The sequence below is a fragment of the Anabrus simplex genome, chromosome 8 (assembly GCF_040414725.1).
Source record: "Anabrus simplex isolate iqAnaSimp1 chromosome 8, ASM4041472v1, whole genome shotgun sequence".
NCBI lineage: Eukaryota > Metazoa > Arthropoda > Insecta > Orthoptera > Tettigoniidae > Anabrus > Anabrus simplex.
The window spans coordinates 209657668-209677225 of NC_090272.1; the positions used below are offsets into that span (position 1 = coordinate 209657668).

Below are 19558 nucleotides of genomic sequence, written 5' to 3' on the forward strand. Positions count from 1 at the left end.
CATCATTCAGCCGAACATTATGGGTCGATTGCAGAAACGATGACTAGTTTTAAGTCTTAGACAACGTCTACCTAAACAACATCTAAATTGAGCACGATCTTCCATCACATAAACAATGTTCAGCCGATGTTTAACTAGACATCGCTTAAAGTTTCAATATTGGTTTGAAAATGGAGATAGAAGTATCTTTCATGCAACTCTTTGCCTGTCGCAACCAATGAAATTCGTCGTTGCGCGCGCCGAACGCCAGTCACCTGTTTGCCTTCCTACACATCAGTCAAATATGGCTAATCATGAACATGACTTGCCCACAGATAAGAGTATCACTTTCAGTGGAAATTAAATCTCATAATATTATCGACACTAAAGCGACACGCCACCGTACGGGGAAGTGTGGCTTTGATTATGGCGTTGTTACAGTGAGTGGTAATTTACTCATAAATGCGGTAGCTTCGACGAAGGGAAGATGAAGCAATGGTAATGTGTAACCGAGTGTGTTGAAGCTTGAATTCTGGAGATCGTAGGTTCGAAACGCATCATCGGCAGCTCTGAAGATTGTTTACCGTAGTTTCCCTATTTTTACACCAGGCAAATACTAGGGCTGTTATTATGGACACGGCTCTTCTTTCCCTGTCCTCCTCTTGAAACTGTAATCACCACCATTACCACCACTTGCTTTTTCCTATCTGATAGTTGCCGAAAACTTGTACCCATACAACCTACTTTTTAGTTTTCACTATTATGTGTGTTTACTTGGCAGTAAATATAAGTGAATCCCTCCTAATTGATGTATGTGACAGCCCTCTGACGATTGGGACAAGTTGTTCTGATAGTGGAAGTGACCTATAATTCCATGGAAATTACTCAATGTAAAATATATCGGCTGCTATGAAGTGTATTCAAGTTGACAGTTACCGGACTGTCACTTTGTCAGTCTCAAGAAACAAGTCTCTCGAAAAGCGAAACCTTATTTTAAGATCTATCTCCCCGTACATGTCAAATGAATTGCTGCGATTTAGCAGCGGGCGACCCAGAGAGAGGCCGTCGGACTAAGCTTTCTTCCCGGAATCGTCTCAACATGATAATACAAATTACATGTTTCATGGGGCATAACCTCTGATTGTTATTCACTCCTCTCATTCGAGGTTAAACAGTGCTCTCGGCAGTGTTTAAATATGACCGGTTCAACATCGGTTTTAGACAGTGTCTAAGTGATAAATAACGTCTCTGCAATGCGGCAGCCATACTTAGGCATTGTTTAACCGTAGACGACGTCTAAACACCATTTCTGCAATCGGCCCTATTTGTCTAAGAGCAGATATTGCTAAAGGAAGAATGAAATCTTTCAAACCCCTTTTTTTCTTCTCAGAAGTAAGGTATTTTACTTAATGTCTTGTCCTTGTAGTGATGGTGTTAGTAACCTTGAAGTAAAGTGGTACTCACCGTGAGCTGGAGCATGGCGTGGCGGTTCAGCTTCGGGTGGTTGGTGGCGATCACGTAGTCCAAAACAGTCCCTCGCTCCGCGTCCTGGAACGGGAATGTTCATTTAGCCGTGACAATGTGTATGTGATACAGGAGTGGGGTTGGGGACTGGGTGGCATATGAAAATAATCAGAAATAATGTCGAATCCATACTTTTGTGGGGTCGTTGAGATGAATAGCGACGCTCCGAATGTCGCTTAAGTCCAAGTTCAACCCCTATCGGGGTGGGGAGTGAGAAGAGGTGAAAAACAATGTCCAAAATGACCCAGATTACGGATGTACATGAGTATGCTCCATCATAGCTTTCAACCAAACTTGGTACACATATGACTTACACTCGGCAAAAAATACTGTGGGGTAAGACACCCTTAGCACACGAAGCGAAGGGGGTGAAATGTAAAAAAGAATAACAGAAAACGGCCGATATTAGTGTCGAACCCATAGTTTTCGGAGTCACTGAAATGAAAAGTGGCAGTTCAAATCTCACTTAAGTCCAAGTTCAGCCCCATCGGCGGAGGGGTGAGAAGGGGTGAAAACAGAAATTGTCGAAAATAACCGAGATTACAAATGAATGTGTGTAAGTTCCAGCATAGCTTTCAACGAAACTTGGTGCACATATGACTTACTATCTGACAAAATTACTGTGTGGGTACAACACCCCCAGCACTGCTAGTAAAGATGGCGAATAGTAAAAGGAATCGAAAACGACGGATATGAGTGTCGAATCCACACTTTTCGGGTTCGCTGAGAAGAGGTATCACACTCCGGATGCCAATTAAGTCGTAGCTCAGCCCAAGTCGGAATGAAGTTGCGAATGGTTGAAAACAAATATCCAAATTGACCGAGATTATGGATGACCTTGAATGCATTGTTTCACTTAAGTCCTTATAACTACAATCGGTGTGGACATTTTTCAAAAAATCAAAAAGAGCCTCAGGGTATTGAACCAAGGGACACATTACAGAAAGAATTTTGCAGATTAATTAATTTTGCTAGGATTTGAATAAAAAGGAAAACGAGTAAAGAAACAATCGATTTTAGAATGTTTTTTCCTGAACTGCATTTAGGCCGGAAGTGATTTTCGAAATTCGTTTTTGATAGGTTTATATAGCTGTCCAAGACTCACAATTTAAAACCTTTATGGGACCTTTAGCCTTTCAACTTTCGGCGCAATTGAGGAAATCTTACTTTTACGTTTTTCGTAGTATGGGGACCCCTACTTTGCTGAGAAATATTTTTTCAGCATTAAAAGAAATATTTTTCTGAAACCATCCTCACAAGTTGGAGACGCATAAGTCACTCTCGATGATAAAATGATTTCTTTCCATCACATACATGAGCTGGTCTGGAAAGAACCTTTTAACACGTTAGGTGATGTAGTGCTTACCTCTGGGACCATGATGAGAGAAGGCATGTGCGGGAAGATGGTGTCCATAGGGGTGGAGGCGTTGGTGGTCTTGATGGTGCAGTTGATGGTGGTGGTGTCTCCTCTAGTGTCCCTTACGAACACCTTCAGCTCGTACACTCGCCCTTTCTGCAGCGGTTTAGCTAGGATCACGTTAGCTTCACAGTGGCTCTCGTTTCGCCTGCAGGGTAAGTCCTCCAGACGGATCACATCGCTGTTTGGTCCACCTGCAAGACAAAATAATAATTTTAATAATAATTAACGAAAGGGGGATTATCCGAAAAAATTTTGGTCCTAACCACAAAGATGATGTTTACAGGCTTCGGGACAACTTAGAAGTACTGTATATACCCACACCGAAAAGATATCAAGCGTAATCCGGAAAAGAAGGTTAACATTCTACGCTCATCTCTTCAAATTTCCAGCTGAATAAATCTGTAAACGTTTGTTATCCTATTTCAGAAGTCTCAAAACGATCCTTCCTTGGTTGGTGGAGATCAATAAGGATCTTTTAAAGTGTAAAATCTCAGAAACAGACATTCATCTGGGAGCACAACTCAGACACAAAGACAGGTTCACCAAGAAGAAGTCCCTACTCGACTGAAACATGTCCCTTCTAATGCATGGAAGAAAGCACAGTCCGAAAGGATAGAAACCTGGCGGGCCCGCAAGAAGACAAACAGTTGAGATCCCGCGATCCTAAGTGGCCCTAATGATGAATCATAAATAAGTAAACAAATAACTAAATAAACAATACATTCGGACTTATGCCATGTCAAGAAAATGAGGTGAAAATTCTTTACGTATCGCAGAGAACATTGCTCTGCGTCTTCAGAAGAAAATCTCGACTGTTCCCTTGTGACTAGTTGAACATGCATAAATCACCTGTCATCATAAAATGTTTCCTTTCCATCACATACATGAGCTGGTATAAAAATTAACTCTATTTTCACTATTGTTATTAGTGTAGAAGACTTCCTCGGGAACAGTCGAGATTTTCTTCTGAAGACGCAGAGCAAAGTTCTCTGCGAAACGTAAAGAATTTTCACCTCGTTTTCTTGAAACGGCATAAACCTACATCATGTCAACAAGTACGGGTCGTGAAAGCATCAACGCTAACAATAAAACATTCATTTCATCCAACTTTTCCCGTTACTATTCCCAAATATTAACTTCCTTCAATCTGTTTCGTCGTATCTCTCCTCTTACTTAGTCCACTGTCTCTTTGGACTTCCTCTCCCCCTATCCCCGTCCATATCCATTCAAACACATTCCTCCCAATATAACCTTGATTGTCTTAAAATGTTACCACGCCACTGCAGCTGTCTTTCTTGTATTTTTTTTACCTCTACCACCTTTACACATCCTCTGATTTCTGAACTTTTACCCGGTCCATCCACCTAACAGTACATATCACCTCAACATCTTCATCTCTGCCACGTCCTGTTTCTCCTCTTAGGTCGCTTTGTGGGCAGCTGCAAATGGACTTGCTAAATTTGCACGTGGTCATAATAGGGGCTTCAGAGTCATGCCGCGAAACCAGCATCCAACACAAACACACCGTGAGTTTCAGCCAGTGTCACCGTAGCGCGATCCTGTCATCTTGGAGCTCCGTGTTCAAATCTCTCTCTTGGCAAAGTTGTCTTCCTTCGACTGGTGTTCTCATGCCTGTCTTATCCCAAAGCCCTTGGCGCAACAGGCCCTTGAAGAACCTTGGCCTACCAAGCGACCGCTGCACTGCAGATTACGAGGTGTCATGTGGTCAGCACGACGAATCCTCTCGGCCGTTATTCTTGGCACTCGAGACCGGGGCCGCTATCTCACCGTCAGATAGCTCCTCAATTGTAATCACATAGAGTGAGTGGACCTCGAACCAGTCCTCAGATCTAAGTAAAATCCCCTGCCTGGTCCGGAATCGACCCCAGGGCTTCCGGGTAAGAGGCAGGCATGCTACCCCTACACCACCGGACCGGCTAAGCCTTTCTTATACCATGTGAACATTTGGTACCATCGCCTCGTAAAGCCTATTTAAATTCGCCCGCTAAACGATCTGATTGGCTAACTTCAGCTGCTGATAAAATGACAAGGCGCGAGACATCGAATTATTATTTCAAATTATTTATCAGTATGACCAACCCTTTAAAGCTCATGTACCCGGTTCGCGTTGTTTCCGACCAGCCTGTATGTATCCTTTAAACTTTTCTTTCTTTCTTTCTTTCTTTCTTTCTTTCTTTCTTTCTTTCTCAATCTGCTTACCCTCCAGGGTTGGTTTCTCCCTCGGATTCAGTGAGGATCCCACTTCTATCGCCTCAAGGGCAGTGTACTGGAGTGTGAGACTGAGTCTGGATACAACTGGGAAGGAGGACCAGTACCTTACCCAGGCGGTCTCACCTGCTATTCTGAACAGGGGCCTTGTGGGGGGACGGGAAGATTGGAAGGGATAGACAAGGAAGAGGGAAGGAAGCCGCCGTGACCTTAAGTTAAGTACCATCGCGGCATGTGCCTGGAGGAGAAGTGGGAAACCACGGAAAACCACTTCGAGGATGGCTGAGGTGGTAATCGAACCCCCTGTACTTATTTGACCTCCCGAGGCTGAGTGGACCCCGTTCCAGCCCTCATACCAATTTTCAAATTTCGTGGCAGAGGCGGGAATCGAACCTATGCCGTTATTGGTGCAGCAAGTACGTCTCTACAACCTCGGCTAAGTATTCCCTATTTCTAGTACAGTAATAGAGCAGTTCATTGGGACTGGTTGTTTCCTTTCTTAATTTGTTTACCCTCAAGGCTTGGTTTCTCCCCCGCACTCACCGCCTCAAGGGCGTTTGGTTGGGGATACAACTGGGAAGGAGGACCTGTATATCGCTCAGGCGGCCTCATCTGAACAGGGGCCTCGTGGGATATGGGGAGATTGGAAGGGTTAGACGAGGAGAAGGGACGGAAGCGGCCGTGGCCTTAAGTTAGGTGCATCCCAGCATTTGCCCGGAGGGGAAGTGGAAGGTAAGGTAAGGGTTGTTCTGCCCGAAGGCAGGTCCGAACCTCCATCGAGGTGTTCCTGAGCCGGAGTTTACATGCGGTAGGGTGGCCAGTTCCTTTCCGCTCCTCCATTCCCTTACCCCCCCCCCACCAACAGCGCGTGGCAACCCATCCAATTCCTGACCACGCCCAATGTTGCTTAACTTCGGAGATCTCACGGGATCCGATGTTTCAACACGGCTACGGCCGTTGAGAAGTGGAAAATCACGGAAAATTACTTCGAGGAGAGCTGAGGTTGGAATCGAACCCGCCTCTACTCAATTGACTTCCAGAGGCTGACTGGACCACGTTCCAGTCCACTTACCACTTTTTTAAATTTCGTGGCAGAGCCGGGGATCAAACTCGGGCCTCCGGGGGCGGGGGTGGTATCTTATCACACTAACCATTACACCACAGAGATGGACACTGGTTGCTTTTTAGAAAGAGAATGCGGTCCTAACTTTTCCAAGACGTACATATCTATCGAGCTACTGACTACTGTGTTGTTAGAGTTTAGAACACTTTGTCAACTTGGTTGAACTTGGCCCTTATTGCTCACAAATTGGGGCGTTCCGTGTTGCTGGCGACGAGAATATAATCAGGTCACGTGGGACATCAATATCGTATGTTGTTGTGAACCTGCGACAATCGATGGTTACTTTGTTTAGGCTACCCCTCTCCCTGAATACATGAAGTGTTCTATCACACCGAGCGAGTTGGCCGTGCGGTTAGGGGCGCGCAACTGTGAGCTGCGGGTTCAAGCCCCACTGTAGGTAGACCTGAGGATAGTTTTCCGTAGTTTCCCATTTTCACACCAGGCAAATGCTGGGGCTGTACCTTAATGCCACGACCGATTCCTTCCCACTCCTAGCCCTTTCCTATCCCATCGTCGCCATAAGACCTATCTGTGTCGGTGCGACGTAAAACAAAGTGTAAAAAAAAAAGCTCTATCATATTTCTCTGGGGGGCTGTTGGATTTATATCAGGACGGCTGAGGTTCGAATCCCGATAGAAATATCATGTGGTGTCTGGAAGGGCATCCAGACTTAAACTCAGATCAAAAATGAGCCCGATAGGCTTCATATATGGGATAAGATGAAGAAAGTACTTTCTACCACTCTTCTCAGTACTGCTTCTAGTAAACACCTCAGTTCAGAGCTATTTCCGAGCCACTTCAAACACACTATACGCCAGGAATGGACGTGGACTTCATAAATTGTCTGCAAAGTTTGCTCATCCCTAAGACCTGCACAGCACGAAGTAATGTGTGGTAAGCGTAACGAATCCTCTCGGCAATCTTTTTTGTTTTTCTATGTTGGAGCCGCTAGTTAGCTCCTCAATTGTTCTCACGTAGGGTAAGTGAACCTTGAACCACTCCTCAGATTGAAGTAAAAATCTATGTCATAGCCAGGAATGGCACCCCCGGCGCTTGACCAAGAGATAGGCTCACTACCCCCTGCACCGCGTGGCTGGCGAAATCCATTTCACGATTATTGATATTGTTACTGGCTTTGGGTGCAACCATCTTACCTTCCTATAGTTTTCGGAGACGCCGAGCAGCCGAAATGTTATCCTGTAGCAGTTACTTGACGTGGCGGTAAATATACCAACATGAAGGTACTATATTTGAGCACCAGTCCGAGTCTAGACTGATCTCATCAACTTTAGCTCTGACACCCGGACGTCTACCCTCCGAGCTACTCAAACTGGTCCAGGATTATTATACCATAATGTACATAGAGTAAGACTAGGAATTTTGAAAGGGAATCACAATCCAAGGAGAGGAAATCAAAACTAAGATATGGGTTTTCAGAAGATCTGGAGAAATTGCTGAATGATACGGACAGACTCTTGGAGAAGGAATACTAGATGAAAATAGAAATAAGACCAAAACAAAAGTAATGGAGAGCGGTCGAACAACAGGCGATGCAGGAAAATACTAGATTAGGAAATGAAGAGAAATATATCTGCTCACTTCGGACATTAATAATAATAATAATAATAATAATAATAATAATAATAATAATAATAATAATCGTATGGCCTCAGCTACCGTGTGCAGACATTTCGATTTGACGCCATCTGGCTGTCTGCTCGTCAATTTCGACGTTCCATTTTACTCTAGGTCCGTTAGATGGCAGACAGAGTAAACCGGATCTCTCTTGGGCGTCTATGGCTGAGATTTAATTAATTTTGTCGGGTAAATACCAAATGTATCACCAGAGATCTTTTACATGCCGACATCGTACGACATGGAGTGTCGAATGGAATTCTTTCCGCCCTTCAAAAATCCGACTACCTCTGCCGGGTTTGAACCCGCTATCTTGGGATCCGGAGGCCGACACTCTACCACGGATCCACAGAGGCAGCTACTTCGAACATTGATATATGAATTAGAAAGATGTTTTTGAAGACTTTCACCTGGAGTGTGGCATTGTACGGGAGTGAAACATGGACGATATACCTATAGAAGAATGCTGAAGATGACATGAGGAGATAATTAATCTAATTGGTTAGAGGCGAAATTTGACGAGAAGAAGAGACAGAATGATAGGACACATGTTACGACACCCAGCACTTGCTCAGTTGGCTTTTGAGGCAATTACAAAGTATAGGCGGTAAGAACGGTAGGACTAGACCAAAGTAGGAATATAGCAAGCAAATGTAGGATGTAGTAGTTATGTAGAAATGAAAAGTTTAGCAGAGGATAGGGTGGCATGGAGTGCTGCATCAAACCAGTCTGTGGGCTGATAACTTAAACAGCAACAATGTATATTTAACTAATTTAATTTTCATGAGAATAAGTAATAATATATATATTGCTATTTGCTTTACGTCGCACCGACACAAATAGGTCTTATGGCGACGATGGGAGAGGAAAGGCCTAGGAGTTGGAAGGAAGCGGCCGTGGCCTTCATTAAGGTACAGCCCCAGCATTTGCCTGGTGTGAAAATGGGAAACCACGGAAAACCATCTTCAGGGCTGCCGACAGTGGGGCTCGAACCCACGATCTCCCGGATGCAAGCTCGCAGTTATTATTATACGAGTTTTTGAATTTATTTAATACCTCAGTCCAGAGGTATCTCTCGACTCTGCACAGAATGAAATAAATGGCACATTTTTGATGGGCGATCTGAAATAATTACAATAGCAAATTACATAGGTGCATTTTAAAGTTTTCAAGTCGGAACTCTACTATTTTCACGTAACATTGAGTTGTAACGGGAAAAAGACGGCTCAACATCGCAGGATGTTATTGGGGCATATTTGAAGTAAGTCATATCATTAGAGTTCAAAATTGAGGCTCACTTTTCTGTCTCTTGCTATGCATCTGTCTCTTTGTTTAAAGATTACCCTCCTAATTCACACACACATTTATTTCTAAGAAACATAATTGTAAGAAATTACAGACAACAGTTAGGAGATGTGAAAAACCCGTCTTTTAGACGACTGCAAGCAGGTATTCGAAAAAATAGAATGGTAAGGTAAGGGTTATTCTGCCCGAAGGCAGGTCCGAACCTCCGCAGAGGTGCTCCTGAGCCGGAGTTTACGTGCGGTAGGATGGCCAGTTCCTTTCCGCTCCTCCATTCCCTTACCCTCCACCAACAGCGCGTGGCAACCCATCCAACTCCTGACCACGCCCAATGTTGCTTAACTTCGGAGATCTCACGGGATCCGGTGTTTCAACACGGCTACGGCCGTTAAAATAGAATAAACAAGATAAAATATGATAAACATGCTGAAATTCACGAGGAAATATGGCCACAACATGAAAAACTACAGGAAAATGGCAGAAACGTTAAAAACCAAAATATGACTTCATATGACCCGTGAAATTTGCCTAATTTTAGTCACCGTAAATAAAATCATGCTTAAGTTGTACTTTCCATGGAAATAATATAAAGAAAAAATTATATGTCTTAGACATCCGGGATCAAACCATAAGCAAGAATTCGGTGAGAGTTTCATCAAAATCCTTCCAGTACTTTTTGAGATTATCATGGACAAGAGCACTAACTCAAAGATAAGTATAGGTGAAGGATACTTACTCGCCACGTCGAAATGCAGAGGGAAGTCGAAGTCGGAATCCGAGGCCTTGAAGCGGTAGAGAGCAGAGCCGACCTTAGCATCAGCAGGCACCAGCAGGATGCGCATTAGGGTGGAGAGGTCGAATAGAGGGAAGTTGGCTCGAGCCCCGGTGAGGGCAAGAGTGAACACCACCAGCAGTCTCATAGCCGTCCTGCCTGAAAAAAGATGGATGTTAGAAGTAGATTTTGAGTTCAAATCAATTTGGAACAATTTATTCTTTGGAAAATACTTCTTTATCCCCAAAGCAATTATGTTTAATTGAGTTTCACTAACAGTGAGCCTTAAAACAGCACGAAATATGGCATCGTAAATTGAACACATCCCCGGAATAAGGGTGCAGGTAAGCAACAAATCAGTTATTTTTCAGGAGAGAGGAATATCATTAGTTTGGTAGATTTCATTGCATGCACTACTTGAACTAATTGCATATACAAATGTACTTGAGATCATCTATTAAAAACAATGTGTTATTGTTATAACTTAAGGTCTTAAAGATAATGTATGAATTGGAAGTGATACAGTTGAAAATATTCTTCAAGTATGCCTTACGTTTGTATATAACAAAAGAGAAATCCTGTACATGCACTTGGAACAAGAATAATAGCAAATAATATTAGTGTAATAATAAACATAACAAAATTTATTACAAACATCACGAACGTTCCAAAATGTTAGGCAACAGATATTGGTCCAGTGGAAAGAGTAACGAAATTCAAATATCTGGGAGAAATAATTCAAGAAAATGGTTTAGACAAATCTGCAGTAGAAGAAAGGGTGAACAAAATGCAAAGAGTACTGTATATGGCATCACAAATAATTTTTATAACAAAAAGTGTTTATCTAAATATCTTAAAATAAGGCACTACACTACAGTGGTGAAACCGGAATGCCTATATGAAAGTGAATGCCTGGTAGTAAACTATAGATTAGATACACTTGAGGTACTAGAAAGGAGTATCTTGAGAAAAAAATCTTAGACTCTGTGAAAACAGTAGAAGTATGGAAATTAATATCAAATTATGGAATATACGGGAACATAGAGAACATAACAGAAACCATAAGAAAAAGGAGATCGCAATTTTTGGACATATTTACAGAATGGGTGATTCCAGATTAACAAAAAGGATTTTCAAGTACCTTTGGGACAAAAAGGTAACAACTAGCTGGATTCAAGAAGTAAAGAAAGATTTAGAAAGAAACAATATAAGAAAAGAAGAAACTATGGAAGGATTCCAACGAAGGTTGGACAAGAAGCCTGGTGCGAAGTGGTTCGGGGACAGAAAGAAACAACATAGTGAAAGGATGAAAATAATTAATATTGGAATGAACGGAAAACAACAAAGTATGAAGGTAAGGTAAGGTAAGGGTTATTCTGCCCGAAGGCAGGTCCGAATCTCCGCAGAGGTGTTCCTGAGCCGGAGTTTACGTGCGGTGGGGTGGCCAGTTCCTTTCCGCTCCTCCATTCCCTTAACCCCACCAACAGCGCGTGGCAACCCATCCAACTGCTGACCATGCCCAATATTGCTTAACTTCTGAGATCTCACGTGATCCGGTGTTTCAACACGGCTACGGCCGTTGGCAAAGTATGAAGAACTGAATTGAAACTGGCACGTGGTCCTTAGCAACCTTCATCGGGAAGAAGAAATAAAACAATAACCCTATAAAGTCAAGAATATATTTCAAAATGTAGATATGGTTTCGTCTATGGCCTTTATTTAAATGAACCAACACAAGCACTGTCCACTATCATGACTGATGCTCCATCCTCACACCACGGAGGACAAAGTTCTGCTGGCTGTAAACCAGCTTGAAGTTCAAACGTAAGACATTTGATGACACCGCAGTGTGATGACACACTTTATTACCACCGAAACCTTACTTTTCAAAAAAAATTGTTGGTTACATTCTTACTGCGGCAAGGTCTTCAATTTGTGGCTAAATGGTTTACTATAAGTACTGATGACTGTTGTAGCTGTTTCAGATAAATACACAGAATGTTCATTACGTAGACGAAGGTGATACCGGTATTACTATTGTTCTTGACTGTAAATAAATTCCTCTCCAGTCTGAAGGTAAGTTGCTGAGGACGACCAATCAAAATCAGTCAAACGCGTTCAATCCAGTTTACCATCAAAATCAATATTCTAATAATCACTACGTAATTATCATGGTTTAATGGCTAAGTGAGAGTTCCAGTCATAGCGACCTATCACTTTGGGAATATGTAATATGTGTCGATAAACAGACCACAGTTATATTCCTATATTATTTGAGAGTGAAGGAGCACTAAAGATGGCTTGCACCCATTCATTCTATAATGATCTGAACACTAACTTTTTAACTGAAATCTCGGTGCTGTCTATTGGTTATGGTTGGGGAGACACACTTTCACCAAGTTTCAAGCTGCCATTCACGTGGATTTGTATCTATGAGGCACGATCTCGAAACCTGGTAGCCAACTCTCCTGTTTACATTCTCCGCATGGTAAATCTGAGAATGTATGGTTTGAGGAAACGTGCTTAAATACAAAATAGACCATGGAAATGTGTAGGACAGACTACCCTACGCCAGCTCCCACTAAAAGAGTAAGGCTAAGAGTTGTGTTATATGCCGGTACAGCAAAATTAATTATTTTCCTTTCTTTTCTTTACGGCACACTGGCACAGATAGATCTTATGGCGACAATGGGATGGAAAGTGCTAGCAGGGGGAAGGAAGCGACCGTGGGCTTAGTTAAGATACAGCCCCAGAATTTGCTTCGTGTGAAAATGGGTAACCATGGAAAACAATCTTCAAGAACCGTTGGGTTCGAGCACATCCTCTCACGAATCGTGCAGTCAACTCACTCGGTGGTATAAGTATTCAAAAATGAGTTTGGTAATATTGACTGTACAAGTACCCACCATAAAAATCCCATCCGTTACCGTAGCGTCTCACACTTCACCAGCCTGGAATATATTATTATTATTATTATTATTATTATTATTATTATTATTATTATTATTATTATTATTATTATTACCGTGGTTTGGTGGATTAGCAGAGGTGAAAGAAGGTGCTGGGATGAACAGGTCTCAACTTACGAAATTAAAGTTAATTTAAAATTTAACAAGGTTATATTTTCTTTTTAAGATCAAAAAATAACAAATATAACAGGTACACCCTCCTCTGCGAACCATGTGACCTTGCCGCGGTGGGGAGGCTTGCGTGTCCCAATGATGCAGATAGCCGAGCCGCAGGTGCAACCATATCGGATGGGTATCTGTTGAGAGACCAGACTAACGAATGGTTCATCGAAAGGGGGGTAGCAGCCTTTCGGTTGTTGCAAGGGCGGCAGTTTAGATGATTGACTGATACGGCCTTGTAATAATACTCAACATGGCTTAGCTGTGTTGATACTGCTACACGGCTGAAAGCAACGGGAAACTACAGCCGTATCCACCTCCCGAGGACATGCAGCTCTCTCTGTATGAAAGATGTACTGATGATGGCTTCCTCCCGGGTAAAATATTCCGGAGGTAAACTAGTCCCCCATTCGGATCTCCGGGAGGGGACTACACGAGACGGGGCGATCATCAGGAAGATGGATACTGACATTCTGCGAGTCGGAGCGTGGAATGTTAGGAGTTTGAATCGTTGTGGTAGGTTAGAGAATCTGAAAAGGGAGATGGATAGGCTAAAGTTAGATGTAGTTGGTATAAGTGAAGTACGTTGGCAGGAAGAACAGGATTTTTGGTCAGGCGACTACCGAATTATCAACACGAAATCAAACAGGGGAAATGCAGGAGTTGGTTTAATAATGAATAAGAAAATAGGGCAGCGGATAAGCTACTACGACCAGCATAGTGAAAGAATTATTGTCGCCAAGATAGACACCAAACCAATGCCCACCACAATAGTGCAGGTCTATATACCTACTAGTTCAGCGGATGATGAAGAAATTGAAAGAATATATGAGGAGATAGAAGATTTAATACAATATGTCAAAGGTGACGAGAATCTAATTGTGATGGGAGACTGGAACGCAGTGGTAGGCCAAGGAAGAGAAGGTAGCACAGTAGGAGAATTTGGATTGGGACAAAGGAACGAAAGAGGAAGTCGGCTGGTTGAATTCTGCACCGACCATAATTTAGTCCTCGCCAATACTTGGTTCAAACACCACAAACGACGGCTGTATACGTGGACGAGACCTGGAGACACTGGAAGGTATCAAATAGACTTCATTATGATTAGGCAGAGATTCAGAAACCAGGTGTTGGATTGCAAAACTTTCCCAGGAGCAGACGTGGACTCTGACCACAACTTGTTGGTCATGAAATGCCATCTGAAGTTGAAGAAATTGAAGAAAGGAAAGAATGCAAAAAGATGGGATCTAGACAAGTTGAAAGAAAAGAGTGTGATGGATCGTTTCAAGGAACATGTTGCACAAGGACTAAATGAAAAGGCCGAAAGAAACACAGTAGAGGAAGAGTGGAGAGTCATGAAAAATGAAGTCAGTAGGGCTGCTGAAGAAATGTTAGGAAGGAAGAAAAGATCAACTAAGAATCAGTGGATAACTCAGGAGATACTAGACCTGATTGATGAACGACGAAAATACAAGAATGCTAGAAATGAAGAGGGCAGAAAAGAATACAGGCGATTAAAGAATCAAGTGGATAGAAAGTGCAAGGTAGCTAAGGAAGAATGGCTGAAGGAGAAGTGCAAGGATGTCGAAGGCTGTATGGTCCTGGGAAAGGTAGATGCTGCATACAGGAAAATCAAGGAAACCTTTGGAGAAAGGAAATCTAGGTGCATGAATATTAAGAGCTCAGATGGAAAGCCACTTCTAGGGAAAGAAGACAAAGCAGAAAGATGGCAGGAGCATATCCAACAGTTGTATCAAGGTAACGGTGTAGATAATTTCGTTCTGGAACATGAAGAGGCTGTTGATACTGATGAAATGGGAGACCCAATTTTGAGGTCAGAGTTTGACAGAGCTGTGAGTGACCTAAATAGGAACAAGGCACCTGGAATTGATCATATTCCCTCTTAATTACTGACTGCCTTAGGAGAAACCAGCATGGTAAGGTTATTTCATTTAGTGTGCAAGATGTATGAGACAGGAGAAGTCCCATCCGATTTTCGGCAGAATGTTGTTATACTTATTCCCAAGAAAGCCGGTGCTGACAGGTGTGAAAACTACCGCACTATTAGTTTAGTATCTCATGCCTGCAAAATTTTAACACGTATTATTTACAGAAGAATTGAAAAACAAGTTGAAGCTGAGTTGGGGGAGATCAATTTGGCTTCAGAAGAAATGTAGGAACACGTGAAGCAATCCTGACTTTACGTCTGATCTTAGAGGATCGAATCAAGAAGGACAAGCCCACGTACATGGCATTCGTAGATCTAGAAAAGGCATTCGATAATGTTGATTGGACCAGGCTATTTATGATTCTGAAGATGATAGGGATCAGATACCGAGAACGAAGAATTATCTACAACCTGTATAAAAATCAGTCTGCAGTGATAAGAATCGAGGGCTTTGAAAAAGAAGCAGCAATCCAGAAAGGAGTGAGGCAAGGCTGCAGTTTGTCCCCTCTCCTTTTCAATGTTTACATAGAACAGGCAGTAAAGGAAATCAAAGAGAAATTTGGAAAGGGAATCACAGTCCAAGGAGAGGAAATCAAAACCTTGAGATTTGCCGATGATATTGTTATTTTATCTGAGACTGCAGAAGATCTCGAGAAGTTGCTGAATGGTATGGATGAAGTCTTAGGTAAGGAGTACAAGATGAAAATAAATAAGTCCAAAACAAAAGTAATGGAGTGCAGTCGAACGAAGGCAGGTGATATAGGAAATATTAGATTAGGAAACGAAGTCTTAAAGGAAGTAGATGAATATTGTTACTTGGGTAGTAAAATAACCAACGATGGCAGAAGTAAGGAGGACATAAAATGCAGACTAGCACAAGCAAGGAAGAGCTTTCTTAAGAAAAGAAATTTGCTCACTTCAAACATTGATATCGGAATTAGAAAGATGTTTTTGAAGACTTTTGTGTGGAGCGTGGCATCGTATGGAAGTGAAACATGGACGATAACTAGCTCAGAAAGAAAGAGAATAGAAGCTTTTGAAATGTGGTGTTATAGAAGAATGCTGAAGGTGAGATGGATAGATCGAATCACGAATGAAGAGATACTGAATCGAATTGGTGAGAGGAGATCGATTTGGCTAAATTTGACGAGAAGAAGAGATAGAATGATAGGACACATCTTAAGACACCCAGGACTTGTTCAGTTGGTTTTTGAAGGAAGTGTAGGTGGCAAGAACGGTAGGGGTAGACCAAGGTATGAATATGACAAACAGATTAGAGCAGATGTAGGATGCAATAGTTACGTAGAAATGAAAAGGTTAGCACAGGATAGGGTGGCATGGAGAGGTGCATCAAACCAGTCTATGGACTGATGACTCAAACAACAACAACAGGTACACAGTAGCCTAGCCACAAATCGAGAATGTACAATTACAGTGTTACAGGTTTTGGGCTCCGAGAGCCAGACACATAATTCTTGAGCAATTAGCCCAACTTTAGCCAGATACCAGGTTTGACAAAGGGGCAGAAAACCCCAATCATGCCCAGGAGCTCTAGCTCCCTATTACTCAGTAAAGCCTGCTCGAGGCACACAGAAATCAAAATGTTAAGAAAGAGCAACCCGCTCTTAAAGTTCAAGCCTATCAAAGGCCACACCAAACTCCACCTTCAAGCTGACCTCCAAGCACACAAGAACGGGGGTAAAATTACCCAACCTACTGAGGCCAATTCATTAAAGAAACAGGACAATAACATGGCCCCAAAATACCAACTTGAGAGGAGGCGAAACTTGCACGTCTAATACACTCTTTATTTAAAACCTATTTGGCACTAGGCCGCATATGCAAGTGCTAAACCCATACTAAAGAGGTGACACGATAGGAAAACTTATTACATTACGAAACGAAGAAAAATGGTTGCGAAAACGTAGTCACCTCAAAAACAATATGAAAGGGAGCTCGAGAGGTTTAGGCACTCTCTATCCCAGTTTGTAGTTTAAAGAGATAGAATTTGTACCAAGAGTCTATTACATTTTAGAGGAAAGTTACATGATAAAAGGTATCGAACCTGCCCCGAGAGTTAAACTGCTGAGCTAGCAAGAAAAGGAGTTATTAAAAGGCCATTACCTTATTGATGAACCGCTGCCCGACGAAAGAGGCGCTTCCCGCCCCCTGCTACATAATTTACACAATGATAGAAGTTACTGAAGTGGCGCAGGGACCCGAAAATCAGCAGTTTATATACCCTCGCGGAACATTCGAGACCTTTCATGAATGATAAAACCCGCCCACAAGCATTTTATTGGACGACCCAAAGATTACAAGTCAAAACTGAAGAAGACATCTAGGATTGGTGGAAAATTAATTACAAAAATTACTCATTGGTCGAATTCAAAACTGGCGGAAAGAGAAGGGTTATACAGCCAACCTAAACAATGACTGAAAGAAATTTAACAAAGAACAAACTTATGCATACTAAAATTCTTCAAAAAAAAAAAAAAAAAAAAAAGGTCTTTCACTTTGCACTAGGGTGCACCGTTGTGTTTCTTCAGTAGTGCCATCTAGAAGAGAATGTTCACACTTCTCACTACAGAGAAAACAAAAATAAATCGAAAAAGACACAGTTCAGAACTCTTCAAAATTTACAGATAGCGACATCTTCTGATAACCTTTAGAATTAACATGGTTATTAGAGTTCAGGCTTCCTCCAATAGAGGAGTTTCAACTGGCGCAAAGTTTGAATTAGCGGCGCGGAGATGTACCGCCTGGTACAATTATTATTATTATTATTATTATTATTATTATTATTATTATTATTATTATTATTATTATTACTATTGCTATTATTATTATTATTATTATTATTCTACCACTTTTACCACATCTGTGAGGTCGCTGGTGCGAATTGTGTCGCGCATGTGGATTTGGCCCTATTTTTCGGCCGGATGACATTCCTGACCCTATATGGCGGGATGTAATCACTATTGCATGTTTCAGTGGTAGTAGGTTGTGTATTGTTTTGTCTGAATATGAAGAAGAAAGTGTTGGAAACACCCAGTCCTCGAGTTAAAATTAATCGAACGTGATTAAAATCCTCGACCCAGCCGGCAAACAAACCCGAAAACATCTGAATCTATATTGTTCCTAAAGAGATAACTAAAAGTTAAGTTGTATTTACACGTTTCGTCTATTTACAAGTTTAGAAACGGTGATCTTATAGTATCTAAGAATGCCTACATTGACGTTAAAACCTTTATTTGCCTATATCCCTATAATCCCTGTTTTTACTCCTAAACAGATTATAAATGTTTTTAATTTCTTCCAGGAAAATGAATTATTTGGTGACTCGTTTTCAGTATCTTGGCCAATATATTATTGAAATACTTTACAAAGAAAATTTTAAAATCGGGAAACTGTAAACCACACTCCCCGGAACTCTTTAATATCATCCCGTAGTAAACAAGCCCGTGGTCTGTGTGTCAGGAAACGAAAGAGAGTATCCATTGACCTGCTGGAAAAAAAACTCTTCATTTCATTCTGTGAAAATATTTCAGCGTCTCCGTTTGTTCAGTTTGTGTATTAAGCTGAAAGTGTCGCCTTCCGTGTCGTCTTTAATTAAACAGAGGTTACAGGAGTTTCCGCATTTTATATCGGATGGTTAAATTATATTATGTGAGCCTAAAGCAAAGAAGTGAGTGAAATTTGTGTCCGGCGCTGTAGCTAAATGGTTGGCGAGCTGGCCTTTGGTTACAGGTGTCCCGGGTTCGATTCCCTGCAAGGCCAGGAATTTTAACCATAATTGGTTAAATTCCGCTGGCACGGGGCTGGGTGTATGTGTCGTCTTCATCATCATTTGATCCTCATCAGGACACGCAAGTCACCTACGGAAGTCAATTCACAAGATCTGCACCTGGCAAGCCGAACTTGTCCTCGGACACTCCCGGCACTAAACGCCATACGCCATTTCCTTTTTTTCAATGAAATTTATTTTATATTTCGCCTAAATAGTTATTATCAATTTAGAAAAATTAAATGATGCGTATTCAAATACGTAAAATTGAAGCTACTAAAATATATTTGTAGAAGCTACTTTTATAATAATGGAGAGCCTATTTTAGGTACGTAAAATAACATCCTTAACACCGAAAAATCCTAGGTATACTACTACTACTACTACTAATAATAATAATAATAATAATAATAACAATAATAATAATAATAATGAGACCGCGGCATGAGTGTGAGCGTGTTTGGGACGGGGTGACTGACCCATGACCGCAACTGACCGCACTCTATCGATTTCGTAGACTCCCCTTAGTCATCCTCAGAGCTGACTACAGTACAGCTAAGTTCAGAAGGAAGAGATAAGTATTCTTTATTTAAACCAGAAGTCTAGTTAGGCCGGTACCTCAGAAATGGTAGTTCAAAAATACGCGCTCGTGGATTTTCTCCGCTATACGAAAGACACATATAATCATGGATATGGTTTTTCGCTTAGGAG

The 19558-nt window shown here is 41.8% G+C and overlaps 1 protein-coding gene across 1 annotated transcript in view; it reads right to left on the reverse strand.

The window, feature by feature from the left end:
* The window catches only part of Cad86C (Cadherin 86C), a 162285-nt gene extending 148722 nt beyond the window's left edge, over positions 1-13563 (reverse strand). Inside the window, exons 1-4 of the mRNA XM_068229096.1 lie at positions 13553-13563; positions 9949-10127; positions 2870-3114; positions 1444-1527 (exon numbers count right to left, since the gene is read on the reverse strand). Of these exons, the coding sequence (XP_068085197.1) occupies positions 1444-1527; positions 2870-3114; positions 9949-10127; positions 13553-13563 (519 nt within the window). The remainder of the gene's footprint in view (positions 1-1443; positions 1528-2869; positions 3115-9948; positions 10128-13552) is intronic.
* Positions 13564-19558: the final 5995 nt, after the last annotated feature.